General features: G+C 40.0%; 2 protein-coding genes across 3 annotated transcripts in view; one reads left to right on the top strand and one right to left on the bottom strand.

Annotated features, from left to right (window-relative positions):
• NDUFAF7 (NADH:ubiquinone oxidoreductase complex assembly factor 7) overlaps positions 1–7961 on the top strand; it is an 8531-nt gene extending 570 nt beyond the window's left edge. Inside the window, exons 2-9 of the mRNA XM_035892369.1 lie at positions 1–122; positions 1135–1245; positions 2276–2486; positions 2966–3024; positions 3780–3893; positions 4715–4858; positions 5204–5377; positions 5760–7961. Of these exons, the coding sequence (XP_035748262.1) occupies positions 1–122; positions 1135–1245; positions 2276–2486; positions 2966–3024; positions 3780–3893; positions 4715–4858; positions 5204–5377; positions 5760–5972 (1148 nt within the window). The 3' untranslated portion in view covers positions 5973–7961. The remainder of the gene's footprint in view (positions 123–1134; positions 1246–2275; positions 2487–2965; positions 3025–3779; positions 3894–4714; positions 4859–5203; positions 5378–5759) is intronic.
• A 348-nt stretch (positions 7962–8309) lies between these two features.
• PRKD3 (protein kinase D3) overlaps positions 8310–19275 on the bottom strand; it is a 43106-nt gene continuing 32140 nt past the window's right edge. For both annotated transcript variants that reach the window (XM_035892611.1, XM_035892613.1), the window contains 8 exons: positions 18942–18994; positions 18486–18558; positions 14835–14941; positions 14081–14242; positions 13526–13624; positions 11729–11996; positions 10767–10852; positions 8310–9847 (listed from right to left, as the gene is read on the bottom strand). In XM_035892611.1, the coding sequence (XP_035748504.1) occupies positions 9674–9847; positions 10767–10852; positions 11729–11996; positions 13526–13624; positions 14081–14242; positions 14835–14941; positions 18486–18558; positions 18942–18994 (1022 nt within the window). In that variant the 3' untranslated portion in view covers positions 8310–9673. The remainder of the gene's footprint in view (positions 9848–10766; positions 10853–11728; positions 11997–13525; positions 13625–14080; positions 14243–14834; positions 14942–18485; positions 18559–18941; positions 18995–19275) is intronic.

The raw sequence follows: 19275 nt of genomic DNA, 5'->3' as shown, positions 1-19275 counted from the left end.
TCACCGGGCCCCCGGCTCCTCTCCCCTCTCCCCCCCCGCAGGGTTACTACACGCGCCGCGGCGGCATCGGCGAAAGCGGGGATTTCGTCACCTCACCTGAAATAAGCCAGGTGTTCGGAGAGGTAACGCGTAGTTCCACGCGCCTCCAGTAACTCCTTTTCATCCCCGAGTTACAGTTAAGTTGTTCTTGGAGGAGGAAGGGGGGGGGCGTTGTTTTTCTGGAAGATCAGGGAGTCCTTCCTTACAGTCCGGGACACCGTCTGCGCCTCATAACGCCCATTTTCTCATAGAACTCGTTTATCACTAAATAGAGTTACGGTAGTTTCCCAGTGTGAAAACTCAACTCAGAAATAACTTTCAGATTTTGGTCGGGCTCGCTCTGGTTTGTGTATCGCTTCCCGTGGCGCGGGCTGGCTAAACGCTTGCTCGCGGTGGCGCTTTGGGAAAGGCATCGTCAGGAAAGGCGCAGATGCTGTTCGGGGGCAGGGACCTGTGCTTGAGCCTTCAGTGGAAGCTCACACGCCAACCAGAAAAGGGTTCCACCCGTTTACCCATGGAGAGTGGCTTCTGCTGGGCTGACAGCAAACAGTCAACAATTTTAATGCTTAAACAAAAGAAAATGAATCATAGAATAGCTTTGGTTGGAAAAGACCTTTGAGATCATCGAGTCCAACCTTTAACCTAACCCTGCCATCCCACCACTGGCCCTAAGCACCTCATCTATCCTTCTTTTAAATACCTCCAGGGATGGGGACTCGACCACCTCCCTGGGCAGCCCATTCCAGAGCCTGACAACCCTTTTGGTGAAGAAGTTTTTCCTAATGTCCAACCTAAACTTGCCCTGGTGCAACTTCAAACCATTCCCCCTCGTCCTATCATCTGTTACCAGGGAGAAGAGGCAGACCCCCCCCGGCTCCCCCCTCCTGTCAGGCAGTTGTAGAGGGCGATAAGGGCTCCCTCAGCCTCCTCTGCTCCAGGCTGAACAACCCCAGTTATATATGATTTTCTTAGCTTTAAAATACGGAGAAAGAATATCATACAGTATCGCAGTTATTCTCAGACAAAAGGCAGATGTCACTTTCCACAAGTTCTGAAGTTATGACTTTAAATCTTTGTGTTTTTTCTCTCTGTCAGTTAATAGGAATATGGTGTGTTAGCGAATGGATAGCCGCGGGCAAACCTAAAGCGTTCCAGCTGGTGGAATTGGGCCCAGGGAGGGGCACTCTTACTGATGATATATTACGGGTAGGTGAACTAATATTAATATTCTGGATTTCTGGCTTTATTCTGTGGCTAGGCTGAAATCTGAAGGAATGAGGTTTTGCTGTTGGGGCTTAACCTTCCCTGGTAACCAAGTCACTTCGGTTGGGAGGTTCGCAGCTTAGAATCTAATCAGAATACGTGCAAGTTTCTGCTATTCAGCAAAGAGACCGTCTCAGAGTTGAAAGCAGAACACGGGGCAGTGTGCACACACTGCACAGACACATGTGTAATCTTTCAACCACTGCTTGGTAGAAGGGGAGTGCAGGAATATTCCCTTACGAATTATTTCTGTATAGGAAAGCATTATCCAAACTGAAAAGCACTTAGGAGGGTGCTGCTGTGTGTAAGTGGGAGAGAGGCCTCAGCGCAAGCAATGGGTGGAAAGGGAGGAGGACAATAATACAGGAATGAAGTTGTGTCCATTCCCGTGGGGATTTCAGGAGCTTATTTCTTTCGAATTAACCCTTTCTGTTCTGTTATGCTTGCATGGCTGTCTATGAATTAAAATCGACTGATTCAAAAACAAATCGCTAATGGGATTTAGTACCTCAGAAGAACTTTTATTCTATTTACATATGTTAATGAAGAAGAACTCCAATAACCACAGTGAAATGTAGGATATTGAGTACTTTTTTGTTTATGGTGTCTGGGAAAACTGAACCACTTTTCTCCTGATGCTAAACCCGCTGTAGGTATTAGAGGAGCTACTCACTTTCAGGCTATTATTATTCTCAATTAGCATTTCATGTTGCTGTCCTTACAGCTACATAATGTGTGAGGTATTTTGCCAACTTTGTAAGAAGCACAGCAGCTTTTATTAAAATTGATGAAGAAATTCCCATTTCCTTCTGGAGGAGCAAAATGCAATTTCATTCACTGAGCCTGTTTTGTTAAATGAAAGCCACCTGAATCTTATCTTTAATATAAGTAATGAGATTAAAGGTTAATTTTTTTAAACCTTTAATATATACAGCATGTGACTGTGCCTAATAGAATCCATCTGCCTTTATAGGTCTTCAACCAGCTTGCCTCTTTACTTAGTAAATGTGATGTCTCTATTCATCTGGTAGAAGTGAGTCCCAAACTGAGCGAGACCCAAGCGCTGATGCTGACAGGAGGGAAGGTGCAGTCAGACCTGAAGGACAAGTCTGCTTACATGAAAGGCATTAGCAAGACTGGAATTCCCATTTTCTGGTACAGAGACGTTCAAGATGTGCCGCCAGGTAAGGTGCTTGAAGGTCTTGTTACAGGGATGGCGTCCCCCTTCCATTCACAGCTTTTGATAACCGAGGAGGTCCCTGTTAAGTCTTCGTAATGGGTAGAGAGGTAGTTAGCATGCATATCAGCTCCTGTTGCTTGTAGGAGTCTGAGGCAGGATCTTGACTCATTCTCATAACTGCTGCCTGTTCTGACTACCTGCATTTTGGGATAGCTACCCCATTTCATGTATTTTTCGTGGGAAACCATTTACTTGCTTTGCCTGAATCTCCTTTGGTGAGATACTGATCTAAAATTTGTGGACTGTAGCTAGCTGTAGAAACACTATCTTTGATGTTTCCAAGCTGGAAGTAGTGACAATTATTTCACAACCACATTAACTAGCTTAATTAATTAAAATTCATTAAAACATTTTCATTTTCAACTGGAAGCTGCTGTGGAAGCATTAATTATTGAATGCATTCTTTTTTTTACCTTCCCACAGGTTACAGCTTTTACCTAGCACATGAGTTTTTTGATGCCCTGCCAATACATAAGTTTCAGGTACAGCAAGAAAATTATTGTAATTGTGACCATTTGCTTAAACACCTTTGCTCTTTGAGGAAGAACAGAATTAGAGTGCTCAACCTAGACACATGCATTGTCTCTGGTGATAAAATACTTCTAACTGAATTTGGACAAATAAGGCTTAATTCAGCTGAAAACTGTAAAATTAGTAATTCTTCTTGAATGGAAAAACTTGTAGAAAACTAAAGGTTTCTTTCTGCTGAGATAAGTCTCAAGGTTTTGTATTTCTTCTGCTACTTTAACAAAGCTTTTAATTTCCACATTATTTGATGTACCCCTGCTAACAAAGACTGAAGGGCTCTCATTTGAATGGTCGTGAGAATAGCAAAGTAGAGGTGAGTTAGGATTCAGAAGAAACTTTCAACTTCAATTTGATAATTAGTTTGTGAAAATCACTGGTAGAATAAAATATTTTGTTTTGATAAGTTAAAGGTTGCACTGTTAATAGAGGCAGCATTTTTCTTAACAGCATCATTCATTCCTTGTAAGTATAACTAAACCTGTATTTGTTGACTCTGCAGGTGAGTCTCTACCACAAGCTTTTTCCAGGGCAGTTACTGGAATAATTGTCAATAGCATGTTATGTTCTTAAAATGTTTGTGAAAATGCTTGACTCATTAGTCCAGTCAAATAAACAAGATACCGTTGTACCCATTAAGAGTGTAAAATGAGTACTTTGTAAAAGTAAAATGAGTATCTTGTAAAATGAGTACTTTGGGTTCATTAAACAGAGAACAGAGAAAGGCTGGCGTGAAGTGTTGGTTGATATAGATCCAGAAGTTCCTGACCAGCTGCGGTTTGTCCTGTCACCGTCCAGTACCCCTGCGACAGAAAACTTTATTCAGGTGAGGCTACGCCCACCAGAGTTCACACTTACAGCTTTCACTGCCTCTTTCAAGTACATTTACTACTTCTCCATTACTTTGATAGCAAGAGGAGGGCTCTCAATCTGTAAATGACTAAATGCAGCTTACTATTTCCATCCTGCAAAGCACTGAGCTTTGTACGCTGTGAAAATATAGCACAAAAATAAATGCTTACATCAACCTTTGCAAAATTGGAGCTGAAACAGGCAAAATGCTTTGGAGAACAAGCTGAGACAGCAAGTGGCAGGGAGAGTTCAGCACTGCACGCGTCCCTTCGCCATCTCGAGAGCGGCCCTGCTGAAGCCAGGCTCTTGACCCGCTGCGTACCTACTCGGTACAGCTGGGTACTCCTCTGCTATACTGACCTTTAATCGAAAGCATCTTAAGATTTAACTTCTTAAAGTTACAACATGACATAGTTGAGATTAAAACCAACTACAAAGTTTCACACAAAGGCCTTTTTGAAGGGTGCGTGCAGGAGAAGAGCTATTTTCATTCTTTCGGTACCACAGTGATGCAGTTTCACCTGATGCAGGTATTCTTCCTTGTTAGGAAAAAAAAAAAATCTTTTCAGTTGACCTATAGGTTATAGAAGTGATGACTGAAATCCAGCACTCGGAAAACACAGATTGACAATGACTGTTAGGAAGAACTAGCTCAGGCTCAAGGTAGCCTGGGATACACCCCCGACCTCTGCGCCCCAGTGACGTGATGACAATCCCAGGATGTCGTGGAGAACGCTTGCCCTGTACTTGCTTGCTAATACAGGTGTGTTGATCTTTCTTTGAACTCTGCACTAGCCTGAAGAAACGAGAGATCACCTGGAAGTGTGTCCTGAGGCTGGCGTCATCGTTCAGAGGCTTGCCTGTCGTATAGAAAAGGATGGTGGGGCTGCACTGGTTGCTGATTATGGTCATGATGGAACCAAGACTGACACTTTCCGGGCAAGTCGTTTACCCTTCAATAAGAAGCCAAAATACTCTGTTAGCTTTTATTTGTCACTTGGATCATTAGGTTCTTGTAAGAGAAAAGTCTTGGGTGGACATAATAGCAAAAACTGCATTATGCTGCAGTCATAAAACTCAGTAATTGCATTCTTATTTAATCTGTACCCATAAGGGTTTCTGCCAGATGGAAAGGGTAATCTGAGCCCTTGCTATATTTATCTCAAATTTTGAAAGTATAACTTGCTATTCTTGCCCCTCACATGCACAACTTAGTCTTTGCTAGCCCCAGCTGTGGCAGCTGGGAGTACAGCTGAGTATCGTCTTCCAACTTAATTTTTCCAGGGTTTCCGGAATCACAAACTTCATGATGTGCTGAAAGCTCCAGGTACAGCAGACCTGACAGCAGATGTTGACTTCAGCTATCTTCGAAAGATGGCACAGGGAAGAACAGCCACGTTAGGCCCCATAAAACAGCGGGAATTTCTAAAAAACATGGGTATTGACCTCCGATTGCAGGTACGATAGCATGTACAGGTACATAAACTCTCCTAATCCACAAGCAATACTCTTAAGCAGCAAGAGAGCTTTTACAAAAAATCTGATTTTAAAGGAAGTTGTTCCAAACAACATGTAGGCGTGAGAACAAAGAGTTGCTTCTCCTAGACAAAAGTTACTCTGGATTCCGCAAAGTAAACTGATCTTATTGTATTTAGGAGTACTTAATGCAAAACTTTGCTATGTACATAAACGTATGAGCTCCACCAGGGATCTCGCCTGTTCTACCGAACATGATGGCAGTGTTCCCTTAGCTAAGTGAAAAGGACGTAAGAAGAGATTGCAGATACAAAGGAGTTTCTAGGAAAGCAGAAAGAGCTATAACTTACATTCTCTTTTTTAGGTGCTCTTGCAGAATTCACGTGACGCAGCAACTCGTGAGCAGTTACATCACAGCTATGATATGCTGATGAATCCCAAGAAGATGGGGGACTGTTTTAACTTTTTTGCCCTGCTGCCTCACCACAGACTTGTACATCCTGACAAGAAAGATAAGCCAGAGTCAAAGGCTCCCTTACCACCTGTCGCTGGATTTGATGAACTCTTACTGCAGTAATTTCAAATACTGTAGCAAAATGTCTGGTAATGGTAGCTTTCAAGAGCAACTTATTAAATTTAAAAAAAAAAAGTAAAAGGCACAGAGTCCTGCATTTTATAGTTGCACATGCTAAATGTTTTGCAATAATGTAATCAGTCTATAGGTACACATGCATTACTAATTAACTAGTAACAACTAAGTATTTTGATTTATCTTTGAATTGAAAGCACGTGAAATGTCACAACATTATTTCTCCAGGCAATTCCCTCACACCAATCTATGCTTCAGGGCCACTACTTCAGAACCCAGCATACACGGACCAGAGAGTGAGCAATGTTTCAGGGGTCTGACGCTAGAGCCGAGTGAAGCATTTACTAGTGGAATCAATTTAAAACTTGTCAGTTACAAACAGATGTGCTCAGCTGTGGTACTTGCTTAAAGCACAACATGCCTTGACATTCTTGAAGATATTTTTGTGAAGAGAAGGGTGACAGGAACCATGCAAAAAGGGTTGAGTTACTAGTTCCAAAACATCTGCTCACAGAATTCCCACAGCAGAGCTTATCTAATGACAGATCCACAACCAAGGAAGCATAGGAAATACTTACTTCTACATACATGCAAATAAAAAGAACAAGTCTGATAGGGAAATAAATTTTATTTTCAAGCATATCAGAGGATATTTACAAACAATGGGATGTATAAAAATATAAAAGTACTTGACAGTGTCCTTTTGAGGCTATAAATTTTACATGAGCTTTTTTTCTAGCATCATCATAGCACTATTTCTGAATGAACGCAACTTAATTCATCTAGGGGTAAGGATATGAAACACTGTAACCTACTGCTGTCAAGGTTTGCAGTAAAGGTAGGAAAAAGGGAATAAAAAAACCTCAGCTATTTTTACTACTCTGACAAAAGTTTACTCCTAATGTACGTGTGATTTTTTGGTTCCTTGACTATTAGCTGCTTGTGGCTTCTATTGTCTGGCCCCATAAGGTCAGGTAATCTCCTCCAGAGGCCAATTTTTTTTTTTTTTTTTTAATAAAACTTGAAGAATAAATAGCTCATATAATAGTTTGGAGCAGAGCAGACTTCATGGGGAGAGATATCAGCCGGGCCTTCTACTTCACTGTTGTCCCCTCCTTCCTCTATTCCTGTTGTGCTTTTTCAAGTGACGGAGCTGGCCTTTTTTTCCTCCCTTAAAACAAAACAAACAAGAAACCCCACAGAGAACCTGAAGTGACAGCTCAAGTATAAAATCCAAAGTTTAAAACCAGCCTGTATCTACATTATTATAGTTAGGATGGAAGATAGGAAAAAAAGCACTGCTTCCCTTGCCAAGCCTGGGCAAATACTAGACTACCAACCTCCTAGGTGATCTGGTTATAAAGATGAAAACTAGTGCCTCTCGGAAGAACCAGTCCTGAAACCCTGATGTAACAGGATGGCGAGGTTAAGAGACAAACTCTGCCCTTTCTGAATTCCTTTGTGCTGCCTTGACAGCACAGAAGAGGGAGGACGACCCCCAGTGTCGGAGGGCAGGGACTGCCAAACCTGAGAAAAACATGTGTTATGAGAGAGGACGGGTGGTGGTTGGAAGGGCTGAAACCCTCTGCCCGTTGCTGGCCGTAGGAAACCGCCACACAGATTGCGCCAACGTTTTGTACAAAGTTTGGTAAATCCTAACGGGGAAGCCAGAGTTCAGCCTTTCCCAACTTCGACACCTACAAAATTCAGCGGTGGTTAGGCTAAGGGCAACAAGGAAAGAAAAGGTGGGTTAAAGACCCAAACCTACCCGTGGGTACATACTTCTGCAACTGCCACTGACTGTACTGCCAGGTCACTGTCATTGCAAGCAGCTGCCAGCCCTGAAAAAAACCTTGTAAAATTTTATGTGTATCTAAGAACTTAGTTTCTAAGTCTGCTCGCCTGCTTCCTTACCTGAATAACAATAGTACAAAAAAAAAAAAAACCAAAAACAAAAACAAAACCCAAACTTATCTACACACACACACACAAAAAAAAAAATCTTTGTAGGAAAGAGAGGCGATACCCCAAAGCCTGTCACTGACTTTGCAGTTCAAGCCTGTATCAGTATTTTAAAAAGTATTTCAAACCAAGCTCCAGTTAAGCAGCTTGGCGCATCAGGGATACGTACAGCCACTCAGCACCTCTCACCAGCACAATGCTGTTAATCCCACACAAAAGGAAAGATTTCACCTTTTCAGTTTTTTAAAACAGGACAAAAAAAAAAAAAAAAAAAAAAAAAACCACAAACCAAACCCTTGCATTTGCATTTAGCATTCATGGCCTCAAACTTCTTTTAAATACCATGAACTTTAACCATTATGCTGTCCTCTGAGGGAATCACTTCCAAAGAACAAACTGCTTCCTCTCTGTTGTGGCACAAGTCCAGTAAGTGGCTGGGAATCCATCAACTGAGGCATCTGCATAAAAAACTGAATGAGGATTTGGTTTTGGACTCTTCATTCAGCGCAAACAACAACGCTGAGCGCAGTAAAGAGGACGGGAGGGACTGCAGGTTGAGGGCAGAAGGCAAAGCCCTTTCTCCAACAGTCCAGCTGCCCTGGCAGGAGCAACAGGTGATTTGATACCCACTGTTATTCCCAGGTTTTGAGCAGAGTTAAGATACAAGCTAGCAGGCTACAACTACTCCTGATGCAAGTCCAGGGAACCTTAAAAAAAAATAGGAAAATATTAGAAAAATTTAAAAGTCTAATTTCTCAAAACAGCAGAAGAAAGCTGCGTGTATTTTTCCCTATTCTTCTACATCCTTCTGCTAGAAGCTGTTTTTCCAGAGTGAAAGGATATGCTACATCAAGTCTTGTGTGTTCTCCGTGCATTACCGGTATAGTTTTAAGGCAAAATGCCTTTGGCCTGTATCAATGACGTGTGCCAGCCCTGCACAGCCACACACTGTCATGACTTATTGCTCTGTTTTAACAGCCAAAATAAAGGACTAGCAGGGCTTTGATTGTCATCTCTTTAGATTGTCAGCCAGCATTTCAAGAGGAATGTAGGAAGTTACAGGGTTCTCTTTTTTTTTTTTTCCTTTTTTTTGGGGGGTATCTGAAAAAAATTCAGTTAGGGCAAAGACACACATATTTAACTGTCTTAACAGCAGCAAATATTCCTTCATCTATGAAGCTGTATTTGACCTAAACCACCATGGTTTTGCTATTAGCCAAAGTATTCTGCACCAGTTTCTTTTTACAGTCTCTTTTCACCACGCACAGTTCAGGAAACGGGAGATGTATCTAAGTAACAGAAAACAGTCCTCTATGGCCTAGTAAATAGGGATTAGAAAACCATTACAAAATTCTTATTGAGTAGGCTATGGAAAAAAAAAAACAAAAAAACCCAACCAAATCAAAACCCCAAACACAACCTTGAAAAACACACAAGCCATTCAGTCTGTACACATTACACCTCAGTAACAGTTTTGTAGCCACACAGCTTGGTGAAGCGTTCCCCTACGGGGCTCATCCCGCTGTCCAGTAACTACTCATAGTTTAAGTTGGAGATGGAGGAAAGCTTGTCAGATGACAGTCTTTTCCCACGTCAATGCAGGAGCCTCTGGGGCTTTGTACACTGAACTATGTGTACAGCATTCAGAAAGAGCAACAGTTGTTCCAAAACTTATCTTCAGTTTCTGTCTGGAGTGTCCTTTGCTGCAATTCAGCATAACGAATAAATCAAGGGTCTTCTTCCATGTCATCTGGATTAGGAGCCATAATAAAATGCTGGGGGTACTCAAGGTTGTGCTCATAAGCGTGTTCTTTCCAGCGTGCATCATCACTCTCATGGGTAATGTAACGCTCTCCAATGCGTGTTTCAAATTCTCTGAGATCAAGCCAAGTCTGATAATCCTAAGGAACAAAAGAGATTTAAGGAAGCAGTTTAAGAAACAGCAGCACTACATTCCCACAGACAAATTCTGCAGTTTATCTCCACTTTTAGTGTAAATAGCCACATGATACAATCAAAAAGATCTGTTGGGGGGAAAAAAAACAAACAAAAAACCCACCACCAACACGCCCCACGCCCACCCTCCACCCCCCAAAATACCCCAGAGTGTCCACAAAGAATGGTTCCAAATTAAATAGGCTAGTGTCTAAGGTGGTAATGCTGTAAATCATGACTTTTTTTTTTTTGTAACGAGACAGCTGTTAGCTTTATTATAAAATTAATTGTATATATACACATACATGAAGTTACACTGGTTCCAATATTGTTTGTACTCAAAATTAATTGGATTTTCCCCTTTAATGTCTTTTAAGCTCTTTGTGTGCATGGATATGTGGATACAGTATTGTGACACCATTGTGAAAGCAACCCGCATCAAACAAGCGGATAAATTCCATCCCAAATAATTCTTTTCCTAAAACGACTCCAAGTTACAGCACACACCAGCTTCTGGGTCCACTTCAGCACTGAACAAACAATGTTTGCCTCAATACTGATTCCAGTGGGGCTCCGTGCACTCATCACTGCCCGCATTCAGGAGAGGTGCCAGAAGAGTAAAACTCTGTGTTGGTGTCAGACAGAAAGTAAGGGGCAGGAGGGACAGCAAGACAAAATTTTCCTTGAGGAAAGAAGCCACTAACAGATGGGCAGAATCCTGGAGCCCATAAAATGTAAAGCTAAAACCAGAAAAACTTAAGTCTCCATGAATGCTTGTTAACAGACTTTGATAGTAGCAGTGTTAATAAGCCTCTGAAGGATTTAATAGAAAAATAATCATTATTCACCCATTATAAACACAGTGAAAAAGGCAGATGGGTTTACCTGTAACCACGGGTGACTAAGGGATTTGTCAACACTGAAACGTTTTCTCATCTTCACTTGAAGCAAATTGTTTATTAAATCAATGGCTGACAAAGAAGAACAGAACAAAAATTATATTGTTTAAATAATCACCTCTGTCATCATTCGCATGCTGCAGTGAATTTTTTTGTGTGTATGTATTCTATTGAACTTTTAACCTCAATCAAGCTCTTGAATTTTCTATTTAACTTTGCTTATGTTAAACAAGGCTACAAAAAAAAGCTTTCCCCCCTTTGATGGAAACATTAAAAGCTTTACTATATTACACATTCATCTTTTTCCCTACAGATTTTAGTTATTTTTGAAAGTGCTTAAATAACTTGAGCATAATCCCGCATTCCAAAATGATCTAGGTACTTCCACTATTGTATACGTCCTTCCACATCTACCTATGCATTAATCATACATGCACTACTAATAACAAAGCTGGCATTCGAGTGCTCTAGAGACCAACTCATAAACTTCTGGGTTATTCAGACCTGACATTTAGAACCAGATTTTGTTTCACCTGCTAACGTACAAAACTAAAATCCCAGATTCAACATTGAACTGTTTCTGTAATTATAGTGTAGATAAAGTATGACTTGAGATCAGCATTCAGCAAATACTCACACGTGATTTAACTTTTCTTTGGGAGTTTTGGGAAGTTTCAGGTTATTCATCCCACTCCTCATGCTTGCAATTAATTTTTCTTGCTACATCTATTGGCTCCTCCTGCCCTGAAAACCATCTACAACACTGTATTTGACAATTTGTCTTTCACAAATATATGCCAGCTCATATTTACTCATTTTGGCATAGTTCACTGAACTCAAACTGTCAGTAATTCTCACAGCCCTGTCTGAACGAACCTTGAAGTTTAAGCATTTGAATGCATTATCTACACATAAAGACATTCTAATAGAGAAAATTTATTTCTTTACCTTCACTAGAAATTTCCTTCCAAGGATTTGGTGGGTACATAAATGCTGCATTTTGAATCTGATCATTTATATCCTCATCTTCATTAAACGGGAATGTACCACTAAGGCTCACATAGACAATAACTCCTACTGACCACATGTCTAGAGAGCGGTTGTAACCTTTACTCCTGAGCACTTCGGGGGCCAGGTAAGCAGGTGTCCCCACCACAGAGCGCCTGAAAGATTTTTCACCAATGATACGTGCAAAGCCAAAATCACACAGCTTCACCTGCGAAAGGAATAGATTTTAAACTGAGAAATCTCTGCTTGATCTCCAAAGTATGCTACAGCCTAAGACCAGAGCGGTACTCGATACTGTTCTTACCATCATTTAAACATTGTATGCACTAAATCAGAGACAAAGCATTGCCTAAACCAGTCAGTTAACGGTTTAGGTTGCTGGTTTTGCAGCCTGTGGATCAACCATGTTTCAGACTGAGCCCTGAACTGGCCTTGCACAGGCTCAGGTCTGAGGCAATCTGTGTAATAGATGGCCACAAGTGTGCAAATAAGGACAAAAAACTTCATTCCAAACTCAGCTCATTTTGAGAGGTAAATTCACACCCTCACAAGGCACAAAACTAAAATTTAAAAAGCACATGGATCCCAGCCAGACCACATTCTTAATCATATTCCTGAAGCTGGAAGTTTCAGCTACACATAAATCAAATGCTGAGTTTTAGCTAGAGCTCAGATCTAGCCAGCTCTGGGCAGAACAGTCCAGAAACCATCCAGGTAAAAAGCATCAACAGCTGGTGCCTGCACCGGTGTTCAAATCTTCATGGTTCTGGGATGGTTACGTAGCTTGAACACAGCAGACACTCGTACAGAAAAAAGGATCCAGGTCAAGTCCAACACTAACCCTGAGTTAGTAAGTCCTCCTCAGGGTATAAGAGGGAGCAGCACAGTAAAGGCACACAAGTGACTCTTCAGAATTCCACTGCACTTCGCAGTAATGTCACAGGACTGGAAGCAATTCCCTGATGCTGCCTAGCAAATTGTAATTTCTGTACATCATCCACGAAATCCATACTATCTGAGGTATCTAAGGTAATAGCTGACTGGGGTACGTGTTGACAGTACAGAAGTACTAGTATCGCTGAACAGCATTTCTCTTACAGAAATCAGCTGTTTAGTTTATATTACAATGTAATATCACACATACTGATGATGAAGACCCCTGAGCAAGACCAGGGACAAACGAGACAGTCCCTTTTCACAAGAGCTTATAAGCAAGACAGACAAGAGTGGGGAGGCAAAGGAGATGTGCAACAGGGAAGAAATAATTTTCCAGGGTCAAACAGCACTGGAACAGGAATAAGGACTGGTCTTGAAGTTTATGGTCTTGTGCCTTTTCCACTGGATTATTCTCACTGATCCAGAATACCAATTTCCACGCACTTTCGACAAGCATAAAAATAGATGCAGTTTACACAGCCTTTTGCTAAGTGCTGGCAGCAGTTGTACTTCTCAGGCTCCCTGGAATAAAAAATGCTGGTGCACATTTGTCGGGAGACATGATGCATGTCTGAGGGGAAAGAAACCGATACCACTGAGCATAAAGCTAGGCTAAGAGTTGGAAGGAAGGGGAAAAAAAAAAAAAAAAAAGACAACTATAATGTGTGTAGTTCAAGTAATTCTAGACTAAGTCAATCAAACAATCCCATAAAAGGTCACTTTTTAAGCTGCAATGCCTATATTTCTTTACAAAAGAACAACAAAAAGTGATGGAAGAAGTATTGTTTAATCTTCACTCACTTGAGGGAATGGCTCTGCTGATGCTAGTAGTACATTTTCCGGTTTTAAATCACAGTGCACAATATTCTTGAAGTGTAAATTCCTCAAAGCAACAAGTATCTACAAAAAGGAAAGAACATTTTCAGAACTATTCAAGTGGATCAAGAGTGTCAAAAGCCACATACACTAAGCAACACAGTAATTTGTATCAACACAGCCTTCAAGAATTAACCCGTGTACACTCTGAAAGTACTATTTTTTTCTAGCCTAACAAGACTTGGAACTGATGGTGTGGATTTTCCTTTTTTTTTCCCCCCCTCCTCCCTGTCTGTCTTTTTAATGCTTACTGTTTTGACACACATCTTGGGATGTCCCTAATGTTATGTCTTGGGAAAGAAGGGCAAAAAAATTAACACAATTAACATTCAAAATTATTTCGATGTTTATTCAACTTTCATTAGATGTGCAGTCCTCTGTGCTGTCTCTTTGAAATAAAAATACAGAAAATCCCTTCTCACATAATTACGAAAGACAAATCTAGCCTTTCCTCTCAAAGAAGAGAGACTGAATGCCAACCTGAGTGACCATGAACTTAGTTATTCGTTCTGGAAGTCGACTTTTCTCACTGGAAAGAATCATCTCTAGCATATCTCCATGCAGCTTTTCCATCACAACAAAGACCCGTTCCGGGGTTTCAAACATACATTCCAGGTTCACAATCCCAGGGTGGTGCAAATTCTAAAATAAAGTAGTATAGGAACATCACTAAAATAAAACAGTATGAAATATCCCAAATTACACAAAAACATTGTACCTCAAATCAAAAAGCAGTTAAGTGGAGAGTTAGAGATGCAAAAACAATGTCTGAGGCAAGAAACTAGCTTGAAACATAAACATCAACCCACGAAACATGCCAATTATCACTACTAAGACTAATTTGTTTTAATACAAATTATCCATAACGATTGATTTTACAGTTGATACACTCAGTAGCTTGCATACAGAACATGCAAGAATAGCACTCTTAGATTGAGGAGCCAGTAGTGGAAGACACCCAAAAATAATACAGTTTCCTGCTATCTGCAGGTGACAACATGGAGCCAAAGTACCTGTCTTCAGTGGATCCCCTACAGGAGGTAGATACCACTCCAAAGTTATCAACTCTACCAAAATACTCAGGAGTTCCCACTCTTCTAAGATTCCCTCTTACAAAAAGACTGAGAAATCACATACACAGATTTAGAAATCAATTCAGAGCACTTACACACATTACAAAATCTTATTAATGGCTTGAGACAAACTCCAATGTGATCCAAAAATACTTTTGTACCTGGAGAATGGCTACTTCATTACGAAGCTGACTTTCCTGTTTAGTTGGAAACCTCATCTTGTCAATGACTTTGATAGCCACATCTCTTCCAGTCTTCCTATGTTTTCCTAAACAGAAAAGTCAGTCAGCCATCAAGAGGCAGAGGCAATTCAGAGAATCATAGAGTCATTAAGGTTGGAAAAGACCTCCAAGATCATCAAGTCCACCCATCAACCCAATCCACCATGCCTACTAAACCATGTCCCGAAGTGCCATGTCTACACGTTTTTTGAACACCTCTAGGGATGATTCCAACACCTCTACGGGCAGCCTGTTCCAACGTTTGACCACTCTTTCAGTAAAGAAATTTTTCCTAATATCCAATTGAAACCTCCCCGATGCAACTTGAGGCCACTTCCTCTCATCCTATCGTTAGTTCATAGCGATAAAACATTAGAGAAGAAATTCCTTTTTGGGGAAACAGGTATATTTTGTACACATGTACAATATTATTAGATTTATACTTAAAATTGCAACTGGTATATGAATAACAAGAAGTGATCAGCCTCAGCAGGCAGGTTGGAGATAAATTTGAACTGGTTACTACTCTGCTATCAGGTGTGCACGTTGACATTAGATGTATTAGTTGAAGGTTTTGTTTGTGCAAGGAACTTGCACCTTAGCAAGTAATTACTCCCCACAGAATATTGCCTCTCCTGGAAAAAAAACAAACAACAAAACTGTTCAAGACAAATGTGAAGAAAGATTTACAAGCCTTCTCTAGTGCTTTCATACTTTTAAGGGCTCCACATGCACAGGAAATTATATCTAATACTCTACGGGAATATAGGGGTAATTATGTGCCATGAAGAACAACACGTCAACACCCAGGAGGGAGTCTGTTGTGGTCAAAAGGCTCTAAAAGGTTGTGGTAAGAAAAAAAAGTCTGTTCCTTGCTGCAGCCTGCATCAGCTAAATGAGAAGCATCCTGCAACACACAGACAGGATGTTTCAGGGGCTAAGCGAGTAGCTGTAAATGCTTACCCAGCTTCTCCACAACTGCTGAACTGACTTCTATCACATTCACAACAGAGAGGTTAATGGGACCACACGCTGCAAGACCTTCATAATCTAAGACATTTAATACTAAACTAATATAGAACAATAAATCTGCACTGAAGGAAAAACATCATTATCTGCTCAGTGAAGGATGTGGAAGCCGTTTCAGGAAAAGGGACAACACACACAGCTACAGTGCAAGTGGCAGAGAGGACTCTACTGGCACGGCTACGGGGAGCCCAGCTACGCCTCACTGACCACCCAGCGAGGCCTGAACTGCTGCTCTGCAGTCAGCACCGGCAGCCAGGGCTCAGGCAGGGCATAGGAATTGCTCCAAAGGCTGCCATGCCAAGCAGCTAATGCCTTAAACATCATCAAGAATAAAGGGTCCGTCTCCCCAGACTAAGGCAGTTAATGGAGACATCATTCAAGGTCCGCAAATGTTTACAAGGTTACCAAATAGAACCAACAACTGGAGAGCAAAAAATAAATTTTGAAAAGATTACATTAGTCCTAGGGAAAGCATGCACTGTATAATGGACTGTCACAGACAACAGCATAAAGCCAGAAGTCTTAAGAGAGAGAGATCTGGGGAGCTTTGTCATTTTGTTTGTACCAAATCAGCAATTTTTAGGCAGAATATTAGAAATCACAGCACCCAGCTATAATTTAAATAAAACCCTAGATTCAGGGACAGTGAATCTGGCTCCACTAGACATCAAATTATATTGAAAAGTAGCAGAGATACCATGAATTATGAACTAGATGCAAAACCCAAAAGACAAATGCTAGGTTGCAAGAGAACATAAAGCAAAACCACAAAACTAACAAAACACTTAACTACAGAAGCTAGACTAGAGCTAAAAATTGAACATGAAGAAAGATTAACAGAAAAGCAGCTTGAAAATTCCTTTTCCTAAGTAAAACACAACCAACCAGGTTTCAGGGCAAGTTTTACATCAGTAAGAAACTGTCAAGATTTTTTTTTTTTTCCTGTCTCCATTTTTCAGACCCTTCGAAACTACCCAGAAGAGGAAAAGCAGAGAGAAACTGTTCTCACCAAAAGAAACAGGAGTTGGATGTCAATATCCTATAACTTTTTGATTTACAATTTGTAAATGTTTGTCCAGAATAGAAGACAAAAAATCCGAATCCAACAAAAAAAACCCAAATCCCACAACTGTATGTGCAACTTAGTTTTACCTTTTTTTGTTTAAATAAAAGGCTTTGTTACCATTATTTCAGTAAGCCTACATGGGTGGGGAGCAGCCAATATCGAAGTTACCAGATCTAGTCTCCCTAAACACCAGCGTGCAGAGCCAGCAAAAGAATATTCTTTTACATTCTCTTGCTCTTTCAGCTTGTGATTTTATCTTAAGAAACTGGGTATGCATGCCCTATATATTTTAAGGCATCTTTAAATGAAAAGATTTAATATAATGAAAGCCTGTTATAAGCATTTGTTATGTTTATAAGCATTGAATCATGAAAAATAGCAAGCTGAGATTTATCCAAAAGGCAGCTTAGGAGAGCATATATAGAATATATACAGATTTTATATATATAAAATCAAAACATTGAATTACTGCCTGCATTTGTGCATGTTCTATGCGTAAGAGAGGGAGCGTCCTTTCACAGTATGCTTTAAGAAACACAGAGGGAAAAAAAAAATAGACCTCTCAAGAGTGATGTAAAACCAGACCATCAAACTGCATTTCCATCAAGCAGTTCAGAAGTAAGAAGGTATTTAACTACACAGTTGGCACACAGAAAAATCATAGCCACACTACTTCCTGACTAGAACAACAACATGACAGAAGCAGAAAGGTTACCACTTTTAAATCATTAGCTATCACTTTTTTTTTCCACATTTATGGTCTGTGGTTTTCTCAACACTTGAGATATAACACATGGGATATTTAAAAAAAAAAAAAAAAAAAAAAAAGAAACAGTTCATATGGTGCATTTCCAATATTTCTTTTTGTGATTACATACTACAAACAAGTTATATGTTGCAATAGAAGTTTTGAAAAACTAAGTCATAAAACTACATTTGAAAGCTAAAACTGAGACCTCTTGGCAAAGAATTCCTCACTCTTCTTTATCCTGCTGATAGAAATTTGTTGAGAAACTGTTTGCGTAAAATATATCAATAATATGTTTGCATAAATACTGTCAAAGTATAAACTATGTATTTTTCTAATTGCTTTTGGCCACATCTCTCAGATATCATTAAAAGCAAGTATAACTGACAGCCTTCTTAAATACACAACTTCTAATACTCTATAGAGTATCGAGACAACAGTGTTAAAATTTGCAATTAAAAAAAACCCCTATTAACCAAGGCCAAATTCACACTAGAGATTGCCTTGTATTTAACTGTGGTCAAAATGCAATGCATATTCTAAACTCATTTTAATGCCAATGCAAAACTCTAAATGCAAAAAATGAATTGTAAGAAATACTGTACATAAAACCACAGTAATCCAAACAAAACTTCTAACAAGATAAACATTACCTAGACATTCCAGATACAGCCAAGCAAATATGAAAAGGCTAATTACACAGGCATTCTACCTTAATAAATGCATAATGGAATCTAATGTAATTTACCTCCATATACAATACCAAACTGACCAGAACCCAGCACTTCATCAGCAAATATTTGGTACACAGAGCTGATATCCTAATGCATGAAAAAAAAGAAATCACAAATATCAGGAGTAATCAAAACATTCATGAGTATATTAGTACTGGCTAAGCTGTATTTACATTTGACACTAATCAAATTCTGTAAAAGGTGCCATCATTACCCTGAACAGAGTGGAAAAACACAACAAACTTTTCCTGAAATGATCCACTTAACTGTGCTGTAAACAGGGACATATAAACTAACATTCATATAAACTAACAGCTGTGCCAGGTAAGTAGATTATTTCCTGTATATAACACAGACTTCTTTAGCTACAATACCCTGGCATTGCTTTCTCATCCAGACGCCGTTACCACCAATTACTTTGTAATACCCAAGTAAACACACACAATTATTATACAATGTGTATGACTCACCACATTCTCCTGGACCTGGCAATTTGAAACGGAGATGCTTAGAGATAACTCTTCTGCAATAAAGAAGATACAACTATGTAAGTAAAGAGAAAGGGCAGGGGGTTTCTAGTAAAAAGAGGAAAAAACAAAACAAAAAACAAAACACCTTTACTGATTTCTAACCCAGTCATGGCGAAATGATTTTTATTGATGTTCTGCAGAAACATCATACTCTGGAACTCAAATTTCAGATTGATTAGATAAACAACCCTGGGAGTTTTGCTGGGATTATTTGTCTATTTTTGTCATACTGCTGATTAATAGTAGAACAGTATGAGTGTGTACACAACGGAGA

Source organism: Egretta garzetta, unplaced genomic scaffold, assembly GCF_000687185.1.
Source record: "Egretta garzetta isolate BGI_Z169 unplaced genomic scaffold, ASM68718v1 scaffold130, whole genome shotgun sequence".
Taxonomy (NCBI): domain Eukaryota; kingdom Metazoa; phylum Chordata; class Aves; order Pelecaniformes; family Ardeidae; genus Egretta; species Egretta garzetta.
The sequence above is the reverse complement of the archived record's forward strand: the minus strand, read 5'-3'. Positions and strand labels throughout refer to the sequence as shown.